The sequence below is a fragment of the Hyperolius riggenbachi genome, chromosome 7 (assembly GCF_040937935.1).
Source record: "Hyperolius riggenbachi isolate aHypRig1 chromosome 7, aHypRig1.pri, whole genome shotgun sequence".
In the NCBI taxonomy this organism is placed as follows: Eukaryota; Metazoa; Chordata; class Amphibia; order Anura; family Hyperoliidae; genus Hyperolius; species Hyperolius riggenbachi.
In genome coordinates, this window is record NC_090652.1 from 276739615 (window position 1) to 276766317 (window position 26703).

The 26703-nt window shown below is 38.9% G+C and overlaps 1 protein-coding gene across 16 annotated transcripts in view; it reads left to right on the forward strand.

Moving 5' to 3' along the window:
• Positions 1-26703, forward strand: part of NEB (nebulin) — a 321375-nt gene that overhangs the window by 271902 nt on the left and 22770 nt on the right. For 8 of the 16 annotated variants that reach the window (XM_068245793.1, XM_068245801.1, XM_068245799.1 and 5 more), the window contains 11 exons: positions 5767-5877; positions 6336-6446; positions 8124-8237; positions 9082-9186; positions 11502-11606; positions 12588-12692; positions 16144-16236; positions 17999-18091; positions 22299-22391; positions 22763-22855; positions 26240-26332. In XM_068245793.1, the coding sequence (XP_068101894.1) occupies positions 5767-5877; positions 6336-6446; positions 8124-8237; positions 9082-9186; positions 11502-11606; positions 12588-12692; positions 16144-16236; positions 17999-18091; positions 22299-22391; positions 22763-22855; positions 26240-26332 (1116 nt within the window). The remainder of the gene's footprint in view (positions 1-5766; positions 5878-6335; positions 6447-8123; positions 8238-9081; positions 9187-11501; positions 11607-12587; positions 12693-16143; positions 16237-17998; positions 18092-22298; positions 22392-22762; positions 22856-26239; positions 26333-26703) is intronic. The other 8 variants (XM_068245803.1, XM_068245805.1, XM_068245797.1 and 5 more) reach the window with 7 other exon arrangements.

Consider the following 26703-nt stretch of genomic DNA (forward strand, 5'->3'; position numbering starts at 1 on the left):
GCTACACAGGGACAAGTACACCACTGCAACCCCCAGCCTCCCAGCCTCTTTACTGAGTAGCTAGGTAGTCAGCTTGTGACTGATTGAGGAAGGGGAGCGCGGCAAAGGAGCGGGACATGACGGAGGGACAACTGTCACAGGAGTTACACCTGCCACAATCCTGGTCCCTGGCTTAAGGGTACGAAAGCTCAAGCACTGGTATACCGATAAGGGTAATCCCAGCACATCCTTAAAGTGGTCTGAAACTCTGACATAACATTCACTCAAAATGTGTTTTCCTACTTTGTATCACTCATACAGTTATCATATTTGGTTTTGTGCATAAGTAATATTGTCTGTCTACAAATTACAAGTTTCCAAAGTGTAGTTTTTCTTGCCCTGAAAGCTGCCATTGCATTTTATTCCAACTGGTTTTTATTATATATTACAATCTTCTAATTAGCTGTTCTGAACTGTGTGTGTGCTTGAAGCACAGAGTGCTTCACAGAGAGCTCCTTTTCAGTTGTTACACTGTGTTTACGCTCAATGTAACAACAATGGAATGTAAACAAAGATACTGTTCTCTCCAGTCTGGATGTGGATTTGAAGCTGAATAGCCTTTCCATAGCAGGACAAAGTGCTTTGTTTAACCATTTCAGTGATGTTCTGCTACACATTTTTTTTTCTGGGACCGTAGCTTTAAAGCTGTGAGAAATCTTTTTGAGCAAAGTAGAAATGCTGACTTTCGGAACACTTTAAGGTGAGATCTGTCCTTGGCCGGCAAGCCACTTCCTTCCACACACACATTCTGAATGCTCTCTCTCTCTCTCGCTTTTTTATTGTCTTCTCTGAACAATTGTATCTATCCTCCTCGTCACTCTGCAGCATTTGAAGACACGGCACAAAACTGTTATTAAGCTGCAGAGATTGTTGGCTTTTAATCGTCTTTAATCATGATAAGGATTGGATTATGATCTCTATTTGCAGTTATGTCAAGGTGTTAAAGGTAAGATGAGTTTTCTCCTGTGCTCACAGTTCCTGTGGACTTCTCTCACTTCCCGATGATGATCTTGGTTTTATTTTTTCGCTTTAGTATTTCTCAATTAATTAATATGGTAACAATTTCAAAAGCATATTGGAAACAATTCCAATGCCATATTAGTACATGTTGAGAGAGACCTGATTATCTGCACTGTTTACTAAAGATTTATATTGGTTAGTAGGTGTAAATCATGTGCTGCTAACACAGCACTCCTGCCACTTTATCTTTGGTGCTACCATTAGGGTTTAGTGTATATTATGTAGAAGCACACCTGCCACATAACAACTTGTCCTAAGTCAGGGAAAAGGCTATGGGGTAGACATGTTGCTATTTAGCTGTATTTCCTGCACTGGGACAAAAAGACTGTTTTTGCTCCAAAAAATGAAGTGAACCATTGCACATGGCGGAGGCTTCGATCACATCCCACGCACTTCCGTGCGCATTTGGAAGCGCGTATGATGTGGCAACATGCAAGAACGGCAGAGGGGCATAGACAGCCCTTCTGCCGTTCACATCAAAGGTGCTGCACAGCAGTACGATGCGCTTGCGTGCTGCTGCCTGCATTTTGCCCGCAAGCGCAGAGCTGACCCCATCACTGTCAATGGATGGGATCAGCAGTGCAGCAGGCATGGGGGCAGATGGCATGCGATCGTGTGCGTTGCGTTCTGATCGCACGGCCATCTGCGCTTGCTAGATGTGAACGAGGCCTTATGCCATGTACATGGCTTAATGGTACACGTATGCACCTGCTGGATGCTTCAATTAATAAATGTTAGATAAGCTATTGGATGAATGTGTGGGTTAGGCCTGGTTCACATTAGCGATTTTTTGAGCCAAACTAATCCAGTGAGCGGATCCGGTCTCTGCTTCATCGGATCCGGATGGCTCAGTGCACACTGCCAAATGGAAAGTGAAGACGGATCTGATCAACGATCGATCAGATCCGTTTTCACTCAGTTAAATGAGTTAAATACATACCTAATGCTCTTTTGAAGCCGGCGGTGACTACACAGTGCGTCATGTGACTAGTCACATGACCCGTCATGTAGTCACATGACGCGGAATAAGACGGAAGCCTCTACCGCTGGCTTCAAAAGAGCATTAGGTATGTATTTTACCCTCCCTCACCCTCCCGCCTCTCAGGTTTGCGTCCCCACATCCCCCCCCCATCCCCCATAGAATGGTCCGTTTCTTCACTAGTGTGAAGAAATGTTCCATTTTCCATTGCCCCACCGATGCAGCATTTTTTGTCCGGTTCCATTCCGCTGGGCAGAACGGTCCGGAAAATTAGGGCCTGCAGTGTTTTTTAGGTCCGAGGAACGGAACGTATCCGTAGCAACAGATGCATGTGAATGGATCCATAGGTTAACATTGGATCCTTTCACATCCGTTTCATTTGTACAGTATATGTTCCGGTTATGTTCCGCAAAAAAATGCTACTGTAAACCAGGCCTAAGTTTGCAGTCAATGTTTGAAAAAAATCACAAAAAAATGCAGCAGCGCATACAGGAGTTCCTTCTTAGTTTAACAAGGGCTACTGTACTTTAAGCCACACCCCTTCAATAATTACTGCATTAGCTTGTGCCAGCATTCAAGTAAAAAACAAAAGTGTCTTGGAACCACTTGTTCCTACCTGCACAATACTAACATATTACCATACCCTGTGACAGAACTGCCTTCCTAGGGGGTATGCATGCACATAAAAGTGATTGCATACATGCCAGCCAACACATTTAAAGCTTATCTGGACTTCGAATTCTGAGAGCACTATAAGTGACATTTTGCTATTAGTGAAAATGTCCTCTTTTTTTTTTTTTTTTTTTGCATTGTCCATGCACTCACAATATGCTTGTCACATATCCATTTGTGAGAATTACAGCTCCAGTCTATCCAGGGGTAGGACCCGCATCCAATCATATCAGTGATATAGTAAAACAGTGATATGGTAAAACTATTCATATACAGGTGAAACTCCGAAAAGTCCATTTATTTCAGTAATTCAACTTAAAAGGCGAAACTAATATATGAAATAGGAGCCCTTTGTAGGTGTTTTGGCTAAATTTGCTGATTAGAGTCTGACACTTTGAGCCTAGACTATTGATAATTTTAACAATATTCTAATGTTCTGAGATTTTGATTTTGGGGTTTTCATTAGATAAAAGCCATCCTGCGGGAGAAAAGCGCTATAGAAATGGTATTGTAATAATCTTTAAACTTATAACAAATAAAGGCTTAAAGTATCTCTTTTTGCATGTAATGAGTCTATCTCATATATTAGTTTCACCTTTTAAGTTCAACTTTTGAAATAAATGGACTTTTGCACAATATTACATTTTTTTTTGTTTTTCCTGTAAACACCTTTCTTGGTTCCCTCAACACATAGCCATTTGTGTGTGAGGCAGCCCTGAATACTTACATCACGCAGTACCTAACGATCAGATCCCACCATTGGTTCATAGATGAGACTGGACTACTGTGCCCCCTGGTTAGAGTGGGTACTTTACTTTATACAGATGGCAGTGGGAAATTGATTTTTTAATAAAATAGTTGACATGGAGGGGTCATTTGAAACAGTGAAATTTCTAATGTCATCAGATAATCTCCACTTCTTCCAGGGTTATCCATACCTTTTCCTACCCCCCAAACATTATTACCATAAATTTTATTATGATAATAAATGTAGTGGCTATTATTACTATGCGACAATACTTATTATGTTATGTTTCAATTTTTTTTTATTGCTTAATGACTTTAGTATGAAGGAAAAAACTGATGTATGTTATGCCATTTGATGATGGCATATGGTATCCAGGCTCACGTTTGTTACATTATGTCACTGTTTTTTTTTTTATTCCTTTGTTAGTCCTTCAAGAAGCAATACCTTGAAGCTTATACTGTTTTGTTGAATGGAAATCTTATACAAGCTGAAAAATGCATGTATAAGCAGTTACACGTACTGTAGTATTTATCTATCATTTGGTGTACTGTATGTAGTTCTCAAAAACAAGTTTTATTAGTAATCATTAGTTTTACAAGCTAGAAAATGTGTGGAAGTGTAAAGGTGCCCATTAACCATCTAATTTCCCTAACGATCGACTGTCCGGTCCGATCATTGTGATCGATCGGAAACAATTGTTCAAAACCACCAATGAAAGCTAAAATAATGAGCAATCTGATCAGACAAAAATAATCGTTTGGTAATTCTGATTGACAGAACGATACCTGATCTGACTGATCGTATGGTCGATTGGTCAGAAGATTGTACTTTGAATTGGCACCTTATGGAAAAGTAAGAACCCTTTGTTAAGTTTACTAATTGCTTACTGAGCCCCTCCTCCCAGATTATGCTTCATGACCTCTTACTAAGAATTTTAAATTGTTTTCAACCGTCAATGTTAAATTGAAAAAAGGGGACATCTGTTCCTATAGCAACTTTTAGTAGTGTGTCTTATATGGAGCCATTTCCTCTTTCTGTCATGTTTGTGACATAGGGAATGAGGAAAATTGCCTCAATAGGAGATACAAGCATAAGCAGCCATAAAAACCTAACAAAAATTCTTGCTTTCCCCTACTCTTTCAAAATCAAAAACTTTGTCCAGTATTCACCTTTAAAAGGGGATGTATAGTTTGTTTTTGTTATATTTAGTGGTTATATTTAATGCTAAAAATATATGTTTGAAATAATGTAAAACGTCATATTATTACAAATGCTGGTTTGACTAGTAAACAAGTCTAACTATACAAATTCTTCTGACTTTGTGACTGTTTTGTCAGTGAAGGTTTTCTTTCATCCATGTCCTGTTAGATCCAAAGAAAAATACAGTAGCTTTAAGTGGAAATTTTCTGTCTTCTAATAGATGTTTTATGACTCCAACAGAGCAATGTATTTAGCAAAAATTTCTTTTAGAAAGCAAATATGTATTCCATTGATGCCATTTTGTTTTAAATTTACTGACTGATAATGAATTCCTTTGTTTACTATGGACTCATCTATTAATACAGAGTAGAGATGGCCCAGCCTTGGAGAACTCATGGAGAAGCATGTGATCAGTTTGATCAGCTGATAGATTTGTAAGGCTCTGATTTGCTGAGATGACTTCCTGGTTTAGCACATGATCATGACCAGCAAATCGGAGCCTTACAAATCTATCAGCTGAGCAAACTGATCATGTGCTTCTGCATGAGTTCTCCAAGGCTGGGCCATCCCGAATACAGAGCAGTAAAATGAGTATCTGATGTAGAGATGCATAATACTTATGCGATCACTTGATATATGCATATTAAATGGTCAAGCAGTTTGTTTGCACAGATTTAATTAGCTGGGTGGGAAAATAAGAAAAACAAGGAAAAATAAACTGAGACATAGCAGTTTAAAACCTCTATAAAGGAAAATTCATTGTTCAGGCACAAATAGCCCTATAAATAGACTCAAACACCAACACTGATCTGATGTATTTGTAAAACCTGCCAGTCAAACCAGCAAACTGGCTCCAGAAAAAAATGTGTAATTTTACATATTTTCCTAATAGAAAAAAAAACTAAAATAAATAAAAAGCTGATAAATAAATGTAACAAAAATAGAAAATTTGCTGTACTTTCCTTTTAAACCCTGACATAATCACAATGTTTGTAATGTAATTCCTACTTAGACCATACTGTAGGCTTGATAGTCCCCATTGTACTGCAAGATCAAGAATTTGCATGTTAACATAATTTTTTGATATTTTTCTTCCTGCCTCTATTAGAAAGAATATAAGAAAGACTTGGAAGAATGTATTAAGGGCAGAAACCTTACGGGTTTGGAGGTTACACCATCATTGTTACATGTCAGATATGCTACAAAAATAGCAAGCGAGGTAGCATCCGCTCTTTCATTATTTCAATTCAAAATAATAACACTAATTTTTGCTAAATCCCTTTCTTTTTAAATTTAATGTTTTGTGTTTTATTTGTCATATTTTTGTTGTGTACTTGTTAGGTTTATGTATATTCTGTGTACGTTTATTATTTTTATGCTAGTGATTATACATGTTCCATTAACGTTCCACTTAATCTTCACAACTCTTTCTTTAATGTATTCAGTAAAATGTTTCCGGGCTCATGTTATTGTCTTGCTTTAAATTTTCACTTTTCTATGAATGCAATACAGTTAAATCATGATTGTATTGTAATTCATATTTTTGTGTTTTAAGTGTTTATGGTGCAGCTTGTGTTGTTTCAATGACTTTGTTTTTTGTTTCATTGTTCTCTTCCCACATCATTTTAAATATGTTGTTGGCTGTACCTAAACTACCTTTATCTACTGGAAATTTAGAAAGAGTACAGGAAGGATCTGGATGACACCATCAAAGGACGAGGCCTGACAGCACTGGAGGAAACTCCCGAGCTGATAAGAGCCAAGAATGCCACACACATTTTAAATGAGGTATGCATATTATTTAAAAAAATCTTGAACAGGCTCCCATTCATATGCATTGCTGCGATGTACTAACACCACAAGCTTTCACATTTCCTTATCGCATTTGCTACCATAGACATTTGATAGACACGTGATAGCCATGTGATTTGCCACCATAAACACGTGAAACAGGTTTGTGTGCCAATAAATTATGAGTGAGAGATTCTGAACACTAAATCCATGAAGTTAGTCAGCACTTGCTTTCTGATTGTTGTGATGGATTTTAAACCAAGGAAATAATAGTGTCTAAAGATATATTGAATCCAGTGCCCAGACTCTGTATAGTTCATTGCTGGAATGCTTTTGTTTCACTGTGAGCACAGATCCATTGAGGACTTAAAGGGAAATTGAAGTGAGAGGCATATGGAAGCTGCCATTTTTATTTCTTTTTAAACAATTTAGTTGCCTGGCTGTCCTGCTGATCTTTCTAGCATCAACAGTGTCTGAATCACACACCTGAAATACGCATGAGGCTAATTCTGTCAGACTTCAGTCAGAAAACCTGATATGCTTCCTATTTCAGTATATATACCTAAAAGTATTAGAGGTTGATTGATGATCAACAGGAAAGCCAGGCAATTTGTATTGTTTAAATGAAAATAAATATCGCCTTCATATCACTCTCACTTAAACTTCCTGTTAAGCTAAGCACACACTATTCACACTTTTTTGATTTGGTCACTCTGATTGAATCTGCCAGACATCTACTGCCCCCAAATTATCTGATCTATTCACTTTCTGTCGACTCTGGACAGTTTATTAAAGGAAAGAGTGATTGGAGGCGTTAGAAGATCTCAATAGATTTCAGCAGAATTGTAATAAGCACTAGCATGGTGTAGGAATCAATCACTATTTATCTTATACCAAGCTTTATTCCATTATTTGAACCAGACATTGAAATTGGTACCCTCCTGCCACTCAAGCCTCATACACACACTAGAAAATTCTCAGCTGAGGCAGCTGGTTTGGGCTACCTGTGCCAATAATCTAGCATGTGTATGGTGGCCTTGGTATGTCAATGAGAGATCATTTCAGTTCTCATTGATACCCCTGCCACTCTGTCATGTGCTGTGCCGTTGTCCCTCCGCCCCTTTCCATAGCAACAGAATCCCTCTAGGCTAGCGACCCGTATGTATAAATCTCAGCCAGAACTATTTCTTAGGGGCCTGTTTCCACTAGGAGAGGTGCGATGCGGCTACATAGCCGCATCGCACCGCGTGTATGCTGAAACACATGCACGACAATGGAAGAGTTTCCACTGCATGCATGATGTGCGGAGCAGTGCGGAGCGATCCGAGAATCTGCAGCATGCTGCAGATTCTCGCACGGCCGCATCCGCTTGCAGCCGAGTCCTATCTCCTCTATTGACTTCCGCATCGGGAGATGCGGAAGTGATGCGGCCGGCGGCGGAAGGGATGCGATGCGGCTAGGTAGCAGCATTCGCATCACTTTGTAATGGAAACCGGCCCTAAGGGATTTAGTCCCGATCCCTACTGAGGACAATAATTATATGTGCATTTGTACCTGTACTGTTTACTTTCAGATACCTACTGACTGAAATTATTATCTGCATTTTTCAATTGGACAGGCTACAAATAATAAAAACCAACAACGTCACCATGTATGTATTTGTCTCCATTACAGAAAGAGTACAAGAAAACGCTGGAATTAGAAATTAAAGGAAGAGGTCTAACATCTTTGGCCTTGGAAACGCCAGACTTCCAGAGAGCAAAGAATGCCACCGATATTGCAAGCCAGGTAGGGGATAAAGTCCGGAGCAAATAATATTTCACATAAGGAATAAGAGCAGTGCATGGTTAGAATGAACCTGTCAGAGGTTCACATTGCATTCCCATGGCTGGGAGCATTCTGCACCTGGGCAGTAGTACTGCGCAGGCACGGAATGCTCCTAGCCACGGGAGAGCGGTCAGGTGACACATGCACAGAAGTGCATGACTGGCCTAAATAGTGGAGATGACCATGGGAGAACGGAGCGGCAAGAGAGCCCATGGACCACATTTGGCTGGACGAAGCCCCAGATAAGTATTAAGGTACACTTTAAATATATTTCACTGATATCCAAAGCATTTTTTTTTATTAAAAACTCCACTCTGGGTACAAATGTTTTCTCAGTTCTGAGTAAGACTGAGCAGCAGCCGATAGTAGAGCTTGAGACTGTGTAGATGCTCCTTGATAAGCTGATGTCAAACACATCACTGTTAAATCACCTGGTCAGAAGTACAGACACTGGCCACTTCCTATGCCACAGACTGTCACTACTATAGGCGGCAGTCTTCTCAGAGTTCAGTCTGTGCCCTCCCTTTCTAGTTTTAACAGTAAATTCCTATGTGAATGTAACACTGATTACACAATAAAACCATAAAGTGTTTGCATTTAGTATTCAGAAGCCTGTACTTCCATACGCCATGTTAGCTTGAGCAGAAGGATGATAATAAGTGTAGAAAGTTGATTTACATCTGTAGAAGCAGCAGGAACTATTTTAAAAAATATTTTTCAAGCATGATTTGGTAATGCCTAAATTCAAATCACAGCTAATTCAAAAACTTGCAGCTTGTCTGAAATTGTGTTATGCTTTCATTAGGTAAAATACAAACAGTCTGCAGAAATGGAGAAGGCCAATTATACAACCGTTGTAGATACACCAGAAATCATCCACGCTCAACAAGTCAAGAATCTTTCCAGCCAGGTAAGTAAATATTTAGATGTAAATCTTTAACCACTTAAGCCTAACTGGACGAAAATTCTCATCTAGTTAGGCTGCGCGCGCTTCCGCCACCGCCCGTTAGCCCAGCGATCAGTGAAAGGGATTATAGAACCCTTTCACTGATTGAAGCCCCCCGGAGAAAAGCCGACAGCGTCTCTTCAGAGCTGCAGTTTTTCTAAGTTCAAAAAGTTCCTGGTCTTCATTCTTCTTCCTGGGAGCGAGAACGATCGCTCCCAGGACTTTTTGACTGTAAAACTACACCCACAACCACTTTCTATTAAATGAATACATTTTTTTAACATTTAAAATTAGCTGTTTACCTCCCACATTAAAAAATACCCAAATAAAATTTTTAATAATAAAAAAAATTACAATAATAATAATAATAAAAAATTTACCTAAGGGTCTGAACTTTTTAAATATGCACGTCAAAGGCATATATCAACATAATTTATTAAATTATGGGCTTTTAAATAGTGATGGACGCAAATTGAAAAAATGCACCTTTATTTCCAAATAAAATATCGGCGCCATACATTGTGATAGGGACATAATTTAAATGGTGTAATAAGTGGGACAAATAAAGTACATGGGTTTTAATTATGGTAGCATATATTAATTTCAAACTATAATGGCCAAAAGCTGAGAAATAATGATTTTTTTTCCATTTCTTTCTTAATATTCCCGTTAAAATGGATGTAGAATAAATTCATTCTCAGCAATAAATGTATCACCCAAAGAAAGCCTAATTGGTGGCGGAAAAAACAAGATATAGATCAATTCATTGTGATGAGTAGTGATAAAGTTATTGGCAAATGAATGGGAGGTGAAAGTTGCTCACATGCAAAAAAAATCTCAACCCTGTGGGTTTAAGTGGTCAAACACAACCTTGGCACAATGGCGCAATGATAAAAGCTGAGGGCTATTGTATACTGCATATCGCAAAATGCAATTTTATGATTTTCCTGCAATTGCATTTTGTCGTTTTCACTGGATGCTAAGAATACAAGGAGAAAAGCAGAAAAAATGCAGCATACGGGACTTTCACGATCAGGCAAAATTGGATCACTCTAGTATAAAAAGGCTCCTGCAATTTTGAAAACACAGCAAAATCACATATAGCATAAAACAACCCTAAAAGCTCAAAACCCATTACTTCCACTGGAACATTATGCAGCTTAATGCTCTTTACTTTTACATTATTATTATTATTATTTATTGTACATGAAATTTATCAACATCTTCACTGAAGATACTCATTACTACAATATCCAAATTCATTGAATTCTTTTCAATGTATGTGAATTTAAATAATTAAGCTCACAAAACTATAAAAGAGGAACCTAATCAACAAGTGCACCCTCACAAGTGATGCATGGACACATGACTGTTATGGAGCTATGCAAATGCATAGTACTTACACAGAGATATTTCAATTTCCATGAGTAAATACAATCATGTTTAACCGCTTGCCGCCCGCGTCACGCCAGTAGGCGTGGCCGCGGCGGCAGCCCCAGGACCAGCTAACGCCAATTGGCGTAAAGTCCTGGGGCAGCAGTTTACGGGAGATCGCGCGCACGATGCGCGCGCATCTCCCACTTGGTGGGCGGAGCCGAGCTCCGCCTTCAGTCTCCGAGCGGCGATTGCCGCTCGGGAGACTGTTACACGGCGAAACCGCCGTGTATTTACATGTGCAGCGCTGCGATCAGCAGCAGCGCTGCACTGGGGACAGCCGTGTGACACGGCTGTCCCCATGGGGGACAAGAGAGCGATCGGCTCTCATAGGCAGAAGCCTATGACAGCCGATCGCCGTGATTGGCCGGCTAGGGGGAGGGAGGGGATTTAGAAAAAAAAAATAAAAGAAAATGTCCAAAAATATTTAAAAAAAAAACAAACAAATATTTATTTAAAAAAAAAATAAACACAGGGGGGGCGATCAGACCTCACCAACAGAGAGCTCTGTTGGTGGGGAGAGAAGGGGGGGGAGATCACTTGTGTGCAGAGGTATACGGCCCTGCAGCTTGGCCTTAAAGCTGCAGTGGCCAATTAATGTAAAATTAGGGTGGTCACTAGGGGGGTTTACCACCATGGTCCTCAAGAGGTTAAGGTGGCTACCAATGGCAAGGAAGGGAAATAATATCCACAGCCACCACCTTATGATACCAACAATGTGTAGGGCTTCATTTCTTTTTACTTGAAGTTGTCTATTATAATATAATTGTGTATTATTTTCTCAATGTTGTATCTATTGTTGTGATTTGTACTCATCATTTTTTCTTATTCTTCATACTACACAGAAAAAATACAAGGAGGAGGCTGAAAGAACTATGTCTTATTATGTGCCCGTGGTAGACACACCGGAAATGCAAAGAGTTCGTGAGAACCAGAAGAACTTTAGCACTGTAAGTCATGTATTCCTTATCAGATTTCTTGCCAGCAGAGTGTATGCTTCTACTGAATTGTTTATAAAAGAAAGATGAAGAAAATCTTATATACTGAAGCCCTCAACTCTTACATTGGTATTAGAGTCTATTTCTAGGCATCAGTTTACAAAGAATGAGATATCGGAGAATGTTCAATTTTAATTTTGCAATTATAGCATCTCTTTGCCTATCTTCCTAAATAACACTTTAAAAAAAATGACCTTTTATTTATCTCTAATGCCAAGCTTTTTGATCAGGAATCCAGAATATTTTCAATGTGTTATTTATTTATTTATTTTTTTTAATGTTGAGCACTTTCAAGGCAATAGACTTGTTATAATTTCCTAATTCAAAATCACCAATTTCTAATGTCTCCTTTTTTTTGTAAACTAACCATGTTAAACTTTTTAAGACCATTACATTTACATTTCTTCACCAAATATCCAAGAGTGGACCAATGTGACCAGTTTTAGACCCTTAGTATGTACATGGTAATCTGATTAAATAAATTCCATTTTTTTACTGAAATGAAAATATAGTGCATGCTTTTAGAGAAACCAGTTAGGGCCTGTCACTGTTCCAGTCATCAGAGGGCCTAAACTAAGAGGTAAGTCAATTTTCCTGTAGATCTGTTTGCTATCTGTCAACCGTGGTCACTTGTTCATCCTTTGTTGCTAAATTTGACTGCAAATGGTTGTAGTTTGGTGAAGCGTGATATATTTGTGTCAATTTCTTCACTGTTCCGACTTAAATGTAATAGTGTTTTGTTTTTATTTAAAAGTATTTTCTTAAGATGAGAATACTTTGTTTAAAATCCTGTTAAGTCTGTAAAATTTAATTGTTCTGATTTTGATCTCGATCTTCATCTGACAGCCACAGAATAGTCATACACTTCTCAAAGTAGTCATAAACTGTGTTTCTTTTCACATGAATTTTAATGCTTTCTACTTTTTCTTATAGCTTCAGTACCAGGGCGACCTAAAACAAAGTAAAGGGAAAGTGACAGTGGTTAAAGACACGCCAGAAATTTTGCGTGTTAAGGAAAATCAAAAGAATTTCAGCTCGGTACATTTTTTTTTTTAGCATTATTTTTTTAACATTTATTTCAACAAAATTCTAACCATAATACAAAAAACTAGCCTAACTTAGGATAGTTTAGCGCAAGCTAACATTAACTGCCACTGATAACATAAGCTACTGCTTTCTTTGCCTGCAGTACATAAGCACCTCTTCAACCAATCACATTAGGTTATAAATAGTAATATTACATTATACTTTTGGGGTCTGATCAAAATTGTCCTTCGTGCCCTGTATGTGTCTTTTTGTTGACTTTACTTTGTTATTATGGAGTGTTTGTGTAGTTATCCTTAAGAGTACCAAAAGTAACTTACAATACAGAGCTGAATAATGCAGTATACTTGTGACACTGATTACAGTTCTGTTCTAAAATACAGTCTTATCACTATCAGTATTTATATTGAAAAATTAATTATTAGCAGTCAGTATCCTTTTGTTTTGTGTTTGCATTTATAACTGGGACTATGGTAGAAGAAACTTGTGTTGATAGTCAATTTCCATCAGCAGCTTTTGATACAGTAGATCATCCCCTACTCCTCCAGTCCCTCCAATCCATGGGCATTCACGATCTCGCCCTGACCTGGCTTTCATCCTACCTCTCCAACCGCTCCTTCACGACCTCCTTCAATGAGTCCTCGTCCACCCCCAACCACCTCTCAGTGGGAGTCCCCCAAGGCTCGGTCCTTGGCCCCCTACTGTTCTCCCTATACACATCCTCCATTGGCAAGGTTATCTCCTCCATGGGTTTTAACTATCATCTGTATGCAGATGACACCCAAATCTATCTCCACACCCCTGACATATCCACCACTACCATGGACAAGGTCTCCTCCTGCCTATCTGCCATCTCCTCCTGGATGTCCGCTAGGTTCCTAAAACTAAATCTAGACAAAACGGAATTTATGATCTTCCCACCCCGGTCATCCCTGGACCTCCCAGATGTGCAGGTCACTGTTAACCACACTACTATTCACCCTACCTCTCAAGCCCGCTGTCTGGGTGTCACCCTGGACTCCGCACTCTCCTTCACTCCCCACATCCAAAACCTCACAAAGTCCTGCAACTTCCACCTTCGTAACATCTGTAAGATTCGCCCTTTCCTGACCCCTGCCACCACCAAACTCCTCATCCATGCCCTCATAATTTCCCGCCTCGACTACTGCAATGCCCTTCTGTCTGGACTCCCTAAGACCCGAATAGCCCCACTGCAGTCCATCATGAATGCGGCTGCCAGAATTATCCACTCCTCCCATCGCTCCACCAGGGCGGCTCCCCTCCGTGAATCCCTCCACTGGCTTCCTATCCAGTCCAGAATCAGATTCAAGATATTGTGTCTGACCTACAAATCCATCCACAAAACCTGTCCAACCTACATTTCTGATCTTACTCAGAGATACACACCAAGCCGCTCACTCCGCTCCTCCAATGAACTTCGCCTGACCGTCCCCCGCATCACCCAGTCCCATGCACGCCTCCAAGACTTCTCAAGAGCCGCTCCGACACTATGGAACTCCCTACCTCCACCCATTAGGGCAGCCCCCTCCTTCAACACCTTCAAGAAGGCCCTCAAAACTCACCTTTTCACTCTTGCCTACCACCCCTCACAATTGCTCTAAACCCACAGCCGAACTCTGGTCCCCTACCTCTCGTGTCCCTACCTCTCCCTCTAGATTGTAAGCCTTTGGGCAGGGTCCTCACTCCTTTTGTGTCCTACCTGATCATGCACCTCTATTACTGTGCACCCATGCTATGCATTTGAGTGAACCTAACTTGCCTAATCTCCATGCTCCCATCCAGTGACTAAGCATTACCTTGTACTCATACTGTGCTGTGTGATCTGGTTTTCTTGTATTCCTGTATTGTCATATTGCTGTTTGTCACCCCTAAATATTGTCTGTAACCTAAATTAATGTCCAGCGCTGCGTAATATGTTGGCGCTTTATAAATACAACAAATAAATAAATAAATAAAATAGAAGCAGTGGGGACAGTTTCACAAGACATGATTCAAGCAGACATGAGCACAGACCACAGCTTTTTTTTTATATTTTTTTTTAACAATACTGTACTATAAAGGATGGAGGTGACATGCTTGTATCTTAAAAAGGAGGTGAAATAAACAATGCAAGTATACTGCATTATTGAGTAGAGTCCCATTTTAAGTACACTTAATTAGAAGTAATCCTAACTCTTTTAGTTTTTCGTGGTTGTATTGTCTTTGCCAGTGTTTATGTTGTGTTCCTGTTAGGCACATTACACGCACAGTATTTTAAACACTTTGTCAAGTGTTCTTTATTCTAAAGCACAACCTCAGGCACTATTCAAAAATTCCTCTAGGGAGAAAACTTCATACTCACCTTTCTCCTAAGGCTCTTGATGGTCCTATGTCTGTTTCTTCATTACTTGGAATATCTCTTCCTCTCCAACTCATCTTTCAAGAAGATTGCTGCATCTCACTCCCCAAGTTAGCAGAACCTGGCACTCCTTTTACATTGTAGGATAAGAGAGTTTTGTTTTATAGGAGACGACTGTGGATCATCTGCAGCCTTTCTAGAGAGTTGAGTATCGTCATATTGTGTCCCTACAGTTTTCTTTTTTGCCCAGATATCTTATTTAATAATCTAACAGGATTTTCATCTTAAATCAGAGGCATAGCTACAGGAGTATATATAATCCTGTCAATGTCAGCTGGGCACAGGGTGAAGCCGAAAGACAGCTCACCCTGCTTCCGCTGAATCTTCTGTCCACATTAAATACTGTTCCCCAGTTGAGTTGTAGTAACTCGGGGGGCACGTAATTCGGGTTCTGGCTATTGCCAGTGAGTTCATAGGAAATCCCCTTGCACCAATATGGCCCCGTAATTAACATTACGGTCTATGGCGGTGCCCAAATCAGTCACTATTCAGTGTGGATCAGGCGCTGTGATGACCTGATTTGTAGCTAAAGAGCCAATTGGCCCTAATGCAATTTTACAGGAGGCTCCCGCAGCACTGTATGTGTTATAATCACATGATGCAGATTACTAAAACCAACTTTCTGAGACTGAGGACAACCACGGAGGGTGTTAGAGGAAAATCAATTGTTTCCTAATAAAAACTGCTATTCAAAGCAGAGGTAGATACTGATTGCCACTAAAGCACCAATAAAGAACTAATGTAGCAAAGAAGAGTGCTCCATGAGGGACTCTCAAGTTCAGCCTCTACAACCCCTATTGCTATGCCACTGTCTTATAAAAAAATTACTTCAAGCCAAAGGATATCAAAAAGAAAAAGTTAACCACTCAACACAATTCCAGCTGTTATGATGAAATTTAGAGAGAGCATCCAACTTTTATTCTTCCAGATCCAGGAAGACTCGGTTGCAACATTCACTAATTACGAGCCTTACAACAATAGTAGGTTTTTGTTTGTTAACCTGTCACTTTGATTCTGACTTACAAGATTCTGTACAAAGATGAAGTTGGAACGGGAACAGCTATTGGTCACACCCCAGAAATGGAAAGAATTAAAAGAACACAGGATGCCATTAGCACGGTACAAAGAAAATAATAAATATTTGTAGTGCTTTAATAATTAGCTTTCTAATTTTCCCAACCTAATAGCTCATTAAATATCATTACTTGGCCTAACAGTTTCTTTCTTACTAAGATACAGAGCTCAAAAGAAAAAAAAACAGATTCTATGTACAAAAATGTACAAAAATATGGTTATTTTTTAATGGCAATTTACATTAATTATTATAATATTTAAAACAGTCTAAAATAATATTACTTATTATTAACACAAATAGTGCTAACAATATACAGTATCTTATAATGATTTTCTAATTTGGTTTCAATATGAAGCTTGAATTATGTAGACAAAAATACACTTGTAAAGTATTTTAATTTACACCCTATTTAATTTCTAGAGTAAATTAAGCATCCTAGTAAATAAAAATAGCTGCTAATGTTTCTTTATTCACCTGAATAATATGCCTTTTAATAGAAACTGTCTGTACATTAAGGTTATTCTGTAGTGGATCCTTACATATGTAACTGGTGGTAAGACTGTATACTATGCAGCTTTTCAACCTCAGCAGTTGTCACCCACCCAAGCCGGTCCCTGAATTCAATTTTACTTAATTTTTATGGAAGTCCATCCATACCCTTTCCTGTCTCAGTTACTTCTTCAGCTGTTGCCCTCCTAACATGCAGACCATGATCCCTAGCTCTCTGCATCTGTGTTGACAACAGGCAGTGGTCACACGTACACGGAGTGGGGTGAAGGTTAGGAAACTGAGTCTGCGGTCAAATGATTTTGATCTGACTTCAGAAATCTGCAGTGGCTCAAGAAACCACTGTTAAGCCTTGTACAAATGCTAGACACAAATTAATTATGGCAGCCCTTCGGGACATTTCTCTAAATGACACACATGATCAAGGGCATTGTTTGTGTGCTAACTGCGCTCACTGGAAGCCTCCCTATCATATTCTGCATCGTCGTCCCTCCTATCCCCTAGAAACAGGACACATGGCTCCAGCATAATCAATTGACATGTATGTATACCTCTTGTTGCCCGCAGTGTCACTCCAAGGATCGAGCTTGATCCTTGCTAGTAACACTAACAGTGCATGTGTATGCACTTTTAAAGACAGAAAGGAATGCTGAGGTGGTTAAGTTCAATCATTTACAACCTTATCACCTGTAAAGATCAAAAGGATAGCTTTAGCCAAACTTACTTGGCGAAATAAATGGATTCTGATCTGGTAGCAGTGACATTCTTAATAATTAAGACCGTAGTCCTGCCCTGTTTCATTTTTATTCCCTAATGTCACTGGTTGCCATAAAATTGAAAGGTCATGGTTCTTGGCGTTTTTTTCCTTCTTAAAACAGAAGGTATTTGTGAAATTCCTTCTGATTTAAGAAGGCGAATCACACCAAGCATTGCTTTTCAGTAGGAGGGATTTTTGGTCTTTTTTTGTCCCCTATACCTTCCTAGTGGTTTTGGGTCACCCGGGTATTCTCCAGTATAATTTAATTCACACATAATATTAACTCACAACCTTCATTATTAATAATGTTACTGATTTTAATGAAGTAGTAGGCTGAGCGTTCATGGACTCCATAGACCTTCCGTGATGATGTAGGTAGCACTTCTTAAGCTTCAAGATCAGTACATAATCTTCTTACGCCACACAGCCTTCTTACACTACCAACATCTATGTATGGACATACATGCAGTCATGTATGGAACTGTCTTATGTGCTAAATGTGCATCATTTTTTTTGTCTTTCCACTGTGTGTGATTTCATAGATTAAGTACAAGGAAGCTATTGGAACAGGAATCCCAATATCTGACCTCCCAGAAGTGAAACGCGTAAAGGAGACACAGAAGAACATCAGCTCGGTAGTAGCTGATCATTTTTCTATTTCAGTCTGTGCTTGGCAGTGTTCCTTAATGCCCCTTCTTTACTAAAGAGACCTCCCCACCCTCACCTCTTATCTAATGACTGAACTACTTTTATGCCTCATTGTCTATAATCCATTTTAGATGTGTAGAATTTTGTATGTAAGTGAACAGAAACTTTGAAATGACAATAACAGTTTATTAATTACACAACTAACTTAGTTACCTTCCACCACAATTTCCCATTTCCCTTATCCTCTTGACTTTGTGTCTAAATGTTTTCCTAACTGCATTTTAGCAGATTAGTTTAATATACTTTTTTGTCATAAATTAGTATACAAAACTGTATATAATGTATTTTTTCCATGTCAATGACCTTAATAATGCACATAACTTTCAACAAAATATATTACAAAGTTGTGCACAAAGTTTCAAGATGAAGTATTGGGACCAGTCACCATATTGAAATTATTGTGAGGGCAACATGATGATGTCATTAGTGAAATGGTATAGGGTACCTAAATTCTCAAAAACAAGATCTAAAGTCTTAAACAGTCCCACCTCCCACTGCTTACTGCCAGCCATTTTTTAAGGGTTGAAGTAAAGAAAAAACTCAAATGTCAGGTTAAACAGAAGCCACATGGCCTCTATCCACCCTTCATTCTGCCCTTTCTAACTAGGGAAATTAGCATTATATTGATAGCATGTGATCTAGCCTTTAAATTATGAAGAGTGAGGAGAACCAGGTACCTACAGCAGTGTGCCCAGATATAGTCATCCATAGCAAGCATGAGGGTGCAGTTATGTGATAATTGCCTATTCCAGATAATTCTCAATTTTTCTCAGCTGGAAAAAAATTGCAAGTAACTCATGGTGATGGATAGCTCTGAAAGTCACGGTAATGGTGGCCATACATGGTACAATAAAAACGTTAGCTTTTCCCATTTATTCAGCCAAAACGATCAAATCGAATGAAAGACAAATAAAATATTTGTATTCAATCAAGAAAAACGAACGATTATCCCGTTTTTCAATAAAAATCAGATTGGAAAAGTGGGGGGAAAAAATCATTATATTAGTTCTAACGGAATAATCGAACGATATTATGTAATCGGAAAAATGTAAAAATTGTACTATGTATGGGCACCATAAGCAGTAAAGCATGAAGATTAGTGACATTTTGTGTATGTTTCCATAATAGGGGTGATAAAAATTCCTCTATGTCAAAAGGGCAGAAAGCTGCTTGAATATCACCTTTGACTGCATAGATGATCATATAGTAGTTGCACACCAACCACTTCACACGGTGCACAAGAGAAATGTGTACTCTCCACTCTCATGAATGTAACAAGTTTGCACTCAAACTTGAATTTGGAAGATGTAATGAAAATATAAATACCGTATATACCGGCGTACAAGGCGACCCGGCGTACAAGACGACCCCCCAACTTTTCTAGTTAAAATAAAAACTTTGGCATATACTTGCCGTATAAGACTACCCAGTTCACTGTGCGGATGCCGGGTGTCATGCGGAGCTTTAAATTACCTGATGCTGCAATGTGTCATGCTGAAAAGTGACATAGATCACGCTCTCCGTTTAAAACAACAAAACCCTTGTAATATCCTCTTGTGAGCAGCCGCTCGCGCGGTTAGCAGAGCGGCTTCCAGCGTCGCCTGACTGGTGACGTATGCACTCACGCATGAAGAGATTGCCGAGATGTATCGTGGAGCGCACACGTCACCAGTCAGGTCACCCCGGAAGCTGCGCTGCTAGCCGCATGAGCGGCTGATCGGAATAAGGTAATACAGGGATTTTTTTTCAAAAACACCGCAATCTATGTTTCTTTTCAGGGCACAGTGCAGCATCAGGTAATTTATAACTCTGCATGGCACCCGGCACCCAGCAGCGCCTCACGCTGAAAAACTGACACCCGGCGTATAAGACGACCCCCGACTTTACAGAACATTTTTAGGGGTTAAAAAGATGTCTTATACGCCGGTATATACGGTAGCATTGTATTGAAAATGTATTTATTTCCTCTATTTATATTCTCCCATCACAATGCTCAGGAGTTTGAACTCTAATGTTCTTACCACAGCCATATTTAAACACATGTGGGTAGGGATGATCAATGCATTTCTCCTTGCATTCAAATTTAATGTAAATTATATGCAGCTTGAAATTGGACCAATCACAATAACTTCCTGTCAGTTTTTCTTGGCCCAAGTTCAAGATGCATAACCTTTACATGCAAATTATTTTTCCTTGCATTAAATTTTCATCGTATTGATCATGCCGACTCAAGTATCAAGCATAGAAACACCTGTCTTCTTTTATGGTTTGTGTACACTGGTGGTCTGTACTTCTTCTATTTCATACCTAAATTTGATAAACTGTGTTTTTTTTTCTTTGTTTGTTTAATTCATTTGTGAGGTTTGGTTGTAAAAGCAGATTTTTTTTGGTAAAAAATAAAAATAGGTAATTATAAAATATTACAAATGAATGTTTCCTATTCGTTTGGAGATCTACCTACTGGTTCTAGTTGCCCAAATTCCTAATGCCACCAATTCTTGTAAGTGTGAACGTTCCTCCTCCTACTACGGCATTTGTAGTATAGGATATGATTATCGCCCTCTACCCACGCTATTTAAGTTAATGTGTCCTGGAAACTGATGATTCGCTAGGTTGTTTATTTAGTGACCCCAAAAAGAACACTATTGGTAAAACAGTATCCTCTATAATAAAACCCCTGTGTCCGTGCCTCCTAACTCTGTGTAGCGTTGTCCGTGCTTTTGGCCAGCACGGACCCAGAGACAAGAGGCCGGGGACGGGCCCAGGGAGGTGAGCAAGCGGCCAGATGTGCGGCGGTCGCGTGCGGCGAGGGTGAGAGGGGCGGCGGCAGGTGAGCGGCCATGCGCACTCCCGGTGGCGGGCGCGTATGCGGCGGGTGGCGGGCACGCACGCGCCCAGGAACACAGACCTAGAGCCCGTTTTTAAATGGGCTTAGGTCTACTAGTACAATAATAAAAGATCTGCAAAATTATAGTTGAGATGTCATAATTTTCAGCTTTTAAGACTAAAGGGAAAAAAAGTCACCAGAATTACAAACAACAAAGATTATTCAGTGGAAGTAATTCGGATCACAAACCTCAGGGACCGGGAGAGAAAAAAAGGAACAGGGAACACCAGGAGCACCAAATAGTACACTATTTGGTGCTCCTGGCATTCCCTGTTCCTTTTTTTCTGCAATAAGATAACAAGTGAGACAAATACTACTTAAAAAACTGGGTTGCTGTAGGGAAAGCTCAGCATCAGGCAAGTGGAGAATACTGTCTCCATGCAGATAGGAGATCTTCTCCATGATGAGTTGGATCACACTCCAAAAAAAAAACAAAAAAGAACACCAAAGGACCCTCCAAGATAAATATCACAGGGGTCAACCCCGGGGGGAGATGAGAACAGTTTTACCTCAGACTGAAGGTATAGAAATTGGTTTTATTTTATTTGACAGCAGAAAGGATTATACGTTTCGCAGGACCTGTCTATAGTACAGTGTGTTAATGTAGCTGTTCACGCACGCACTCATGCACGCACACAATTGATGGAATACAGTATTACAATGCACATATTCTTCTGTATTGCTCAGTATATAATGGGAATGGTTTGTATAAATTAGCAACCATTTTTTTTCTAAAAGGACAACTTTGGACGGCATTTGAAATACCCATACATGCACTAGTTTCAAAATTCAAATTGGTATGGTAGTACCATAAACTCTACTTGAAATGTGGCTACTAAATGGAAAATGTCAACTTGGTGGGTGGGCACCCATTTATTACACTGAGTGGTTGGTGTGGAGACCCAGCTCATGTTGCTTAAACTGCTGGACTTGGGTATAGGTTGCCCACACAAGTAGTGCAGAAATGGTGGGTACATTGTATTTGTCTTATTTTGTTTATTTTATTAAAATGTTGGTGGCAGTTAAAAAAACAATATTCATTTGTAAAACACTGTTGTATCTACACAAAGTCCATTTAAAACATAAACTTGGAGTTCTGCTTTAAGTAGTAATCGGAACCTAACCTAATAGAACATAGGAATGGGCATATCACCAGAGTACGCAACATCCAGGTATCTTATTGTAAGTCTAAATTTAATACTGAGCATAGTTACTGGTGCTATTTGAGTGCTTTTTTGTGTCTCCAGGTTTTATACAAGGAAAGCTTGGGGCAGGGAATCCAAACCCCCAAGACTCCAGAAATGGAGAGGGTCAAACGCAACCAAGAGAACATTAGCATGGTATTTTCATATCTGAGTCTTGGTTTACACACCTCCCTCTAATAACAAAATTCTAAAAATATGACATCATAACCATCACTGGTCATTTTTATGATTGCCTATGATGATTTTTGTTTATACGTTTATTAACTTATATACTTCCTTATAATTCTGAATAATTCCATTAACAGAATTCTTAATAAACCCTTCAATAAGCTACACACTATAACATTTACTAGGCTGTAAAATGTCAGTCTTCTAATAATAATAATAAAAAAAGCATAGATTGAAGTATAGTACTGCTAATAAAAGGGTTTTTGGTTTTTAACAATTCATCTTTTTTTTTTTTACTTGTTGTTAGTAATATTTGGGGTACTTTCTTATACCATCAGGTTATGTACAAAGAAAACATGGGGACAGCAACACCGGTACCGGTGACTCCTGAGATGGAGAGAGTAAAACGCAATCAAGAGAATATTAGCTCGGTATTTGCAAAACTAAAAAGATCCCTCTAATATTCTACTTAAATTCCTTTTAATATGATAACCTGAATATGAATCTCATTAATAAACTACATTTTTGATAAGTAGCCCTTTTTTCATTTCTGTAAATTAATCTCAGTATTTGTCTCCTTATGTTAAATGATAACATCTTGTAGTGTGATTCAGTTTACCCTCCTGCCTAGTAGGGATGATCAATCTCTCTCATAACTGCCAATCTTTATCTCCATTCCTAATTCCTAAACTACTAATTTATCTACAAACAAATTGCTTCTCATTCAACTAAATAAATAGATTTTTTTCCCCTATTGTTCGATATGTTCTATGCACTATAAATGTTTGTTTTATTTTGGTCTTGTGAAAGTTTCAAGTATGAGCATAATACTTCTAAAAGTACAACTTCTGCTCTTTCTATGATTCTACATGCATTCTTTACATTTTATGGTTTTCCGCAAAGATTCGTTCATTACCAAACCAACAACTTAAATGATTAATTAATATTCCTAATTGCTTGTCTAATTTACTTCCATATTCATCTGTAAACCATGTAATATAGTAACAGCTACATTTATATTTTCAAGATGATCAACTCTCTTATGCCTAGCCCCAATTACCAACCATATCACTATCTCAAATGTTTCTAAAACAGAATCCCAAATCTTAATAACTGTATAAAGTACTTTTCTTATTATACTAAACAAATTTACAACCTATTCATGAAACTTACTGTTTTTGCATCATCCATTTGAAACACATATCTTTTTTTAAATAAATCATATAATCATTTAATCAACTTTTTATTAAAATATCCCTAATCTTAAACTTTCAGTTGACCATTTTCTGTAGTTAAGCACTTACATATTGCTAATGAATCCTTATAAACCCATTATCTTTGGTTTGTGATTATTCATATTTGTTTGTTTTTTCCCTTCTTTTCTCTGAAGTTTTATATTTATACTCTTGCTATAATTACTTTCATTAGTCAAGAATTAGGTACGTAAATATATAAAATATGTGACCCCCTTAACTTTTGCTTTCTCAGTCTTTCCCCATTACTCATCTCTACAGAATTACAGAATGTCTATAAGTTTTCAGATTTGAGATTCAATATTGTTCACTTTTGGGGTTACTTATTTGCCAACATTTTAAAGGCCAGATTTAGGTAGATATTTTTATATGTGCAGATATGTAGAAGGGCAAGGAACTCTGGTGATGGCTGGGGAGAAGGATGTGTGGATTGTAGGACAGGCTAAGAGGCATAAACTATGAATGGGTAAAACCGCTCATAAATATTTTTTTTCCTTTAAAATGAATTAAACCTCAGATTTCTATTTCTGTGGCGCTCCATGCTGCACTCCATCCTCCTGATACCTCCTCCTTCACAGACGGGACTTCTCGTGAAACTGTGCTCACTCATCCCTATTCAAAAACCTTTAACTGCTTTAAAAACCAGTGAAAAAAAATTAGTTTTTCAAACAATGTGTAGACTCATAGCTGAACAAAAATTTACTCTCCAACTTGAAGAAATACAGTATGAGTTCTCAGTTTCAGACTGATAGTTCCTTATTGTCCAGCCACACACACTGAACTGACCACAGCGCATCTCAAATTAGGCTGTAGTCATGGATACATAATTGGTTAGCTGTGTGTGTAGGCAATTACGTTATATTATGCCACCCAAACTAGTAGCCCAGAGTAGTATCCGTAGTACTAATGTGGATGTGAATCTGTTACTTTTGTGGATGCTTTGCTAATAACCCTTTCAATTCTGCCATATGGTGGACCATATATTGCTTACGTAGGGATGGTCAATGAGTTGCAAATAATTTCGAGTTGATGCAGCTTTATGCAAATGTTGTATGTAAATGTATGCAGCATGAACCAATCAAATCCTACTGAAGTAAAATGCAATTGGTCCATTTTAAAGCTGCATACATTTGCATACAAAATTTGCATAATCCTGCATCACCTCGAAATTATTTGCATCTTATTGACCATCCCTACTGTACAGAGCATGTGTAGGCAGTGAATGGGTACATGTTCACCAAGGTGTGGACAGTAACAGGAACAACTAGTATATGATATGTGTATGGCACCTACTGCCATCTCTGTGCATATGTTGGCATTATTTTTGTTTGTGGATGGAGAGAGGCAAAGCAGGGTGAGGCCTGGCAATAGGAAAGAGGTATTAGGACTCTCGGTCTCTATGGACATAGGCCTCAATTCACTAAGATCATGCTGGAGATAATAAGGCAAGAGAAAACCTACCCCCACACAGTAAGAGAGTTATCTTATCTCTTCATTCCTTAAGCTACCTCCTCTGTAGTTAATTTACCTCCTCTGTAGTTATTTTCACACGCAGTTAATAAACAGCCTGTCTTTAACTGTGGAGTTATTTTAAGGATTGAAGAGTTAACTTAAAGACAGAAGAGTTAACTTTATGTTTGCCTGAGGTAAAATGCTTCCTGAATACCACATGCCTCATCACCATGGTGACCACTCTAGAAATGTTATTAAATACCGGAGATAAGCTTAGTGAATTGAGGCCATAGTCTGCAGAAAAAGAGATGCCTCTTCTTACTCCCTGAATTAGTATTCCCCCTGTCTTCACTATGTTGAGGTGTAAGGTGACAAACTAATGCAGCTGAACTGAGCTTTGTCTCATGGATGTTGTCCTATATACAGTAATAATTACAGGGTCTAAAGCAAAAGGTGCTCCTTTCCTTATCCCAACATATTAAATGAGAGATTGTTTTACTCTTCTTTAAGAAAGTCCTCGATCTTAACAATAGATACCACAGTAGTTTTTCCATTCCTGGTCTTTACTCTTCAATAATCTTCAAGAATAGACGGGAGAGAAGACAGGCACTTACATTTTTGTGCAAAGAGCTTCTTTTTTTTTTGTTTGCTGTCTAGTGAGCTTAATTTGTAGTCTTCTTTAACCTCCCTGGTGGTATGATTCTTTCCTGATTTTAGGGTCTAAAAGCAGAAAAAAATCATACCACTGAGAGATCTGCAGCAGCGCCTGCACAGACTCACCTCCCCGGGATCCAGCACTGCAATTCTCCCTCTTGCCCTCCGGGTGGCACTCTACCCCTATGGTGATCTCACCCGAGGGATCGAGAGCCTACAAGGACAAGAAAGAGACTGGCTGGATCCCAGGGTAAGGGAGTTCTAACTGCCGCTTTGATGCGTCCCATACCTCACGGCAGCTACCCCAAACCAGGCTATTGCTCCTAGCTTCATTTTTCCACCCCGAGCCTGACTTGGGGTTACCGCCAAAGAGGTTAAAAGATTTCCAGAGTAACAGATGATGTGCAGCGAGTTATGATCCATTCAGCTAATCCAATTTACCTTTGTGACCTGTAGGTTTTGTACAAAGAGGATTTGGGGACAGGGACCCCCACTCCTATCACTCCAGAGATGGAGAGGGTCAGACGCAATCAAGAAAACATTAGCATGGTACCTTCTGTAGAATATGTCATATTAAAATGCTTTCCTAAAAATTACTGCAGTGTAGAACTCCACGTTGAGATCCTAACACCAGTAACCCTATTCCTGAATCCCATTTTATTTTTCCTGAATTCCATTTTGCTTGAACACATTTGATCCCACAAATCCTGACCTTTTTCTAAATGTTTTCCTGAGATTTCTATATGTCATTAAAAAGTTAAAAACAGATGTTGGCTTAATCTGGCTCAGAAGAATTGGTTGGTCTAAGGAGCTGTTTACACTTATTAATACGAATTCTGCCCTAAATTCTTTACGTGCCTTTGTGATTTTTTCGGGTATTTTTTGAATGAACATTTGTACATGCTTGTATACAAATTTTC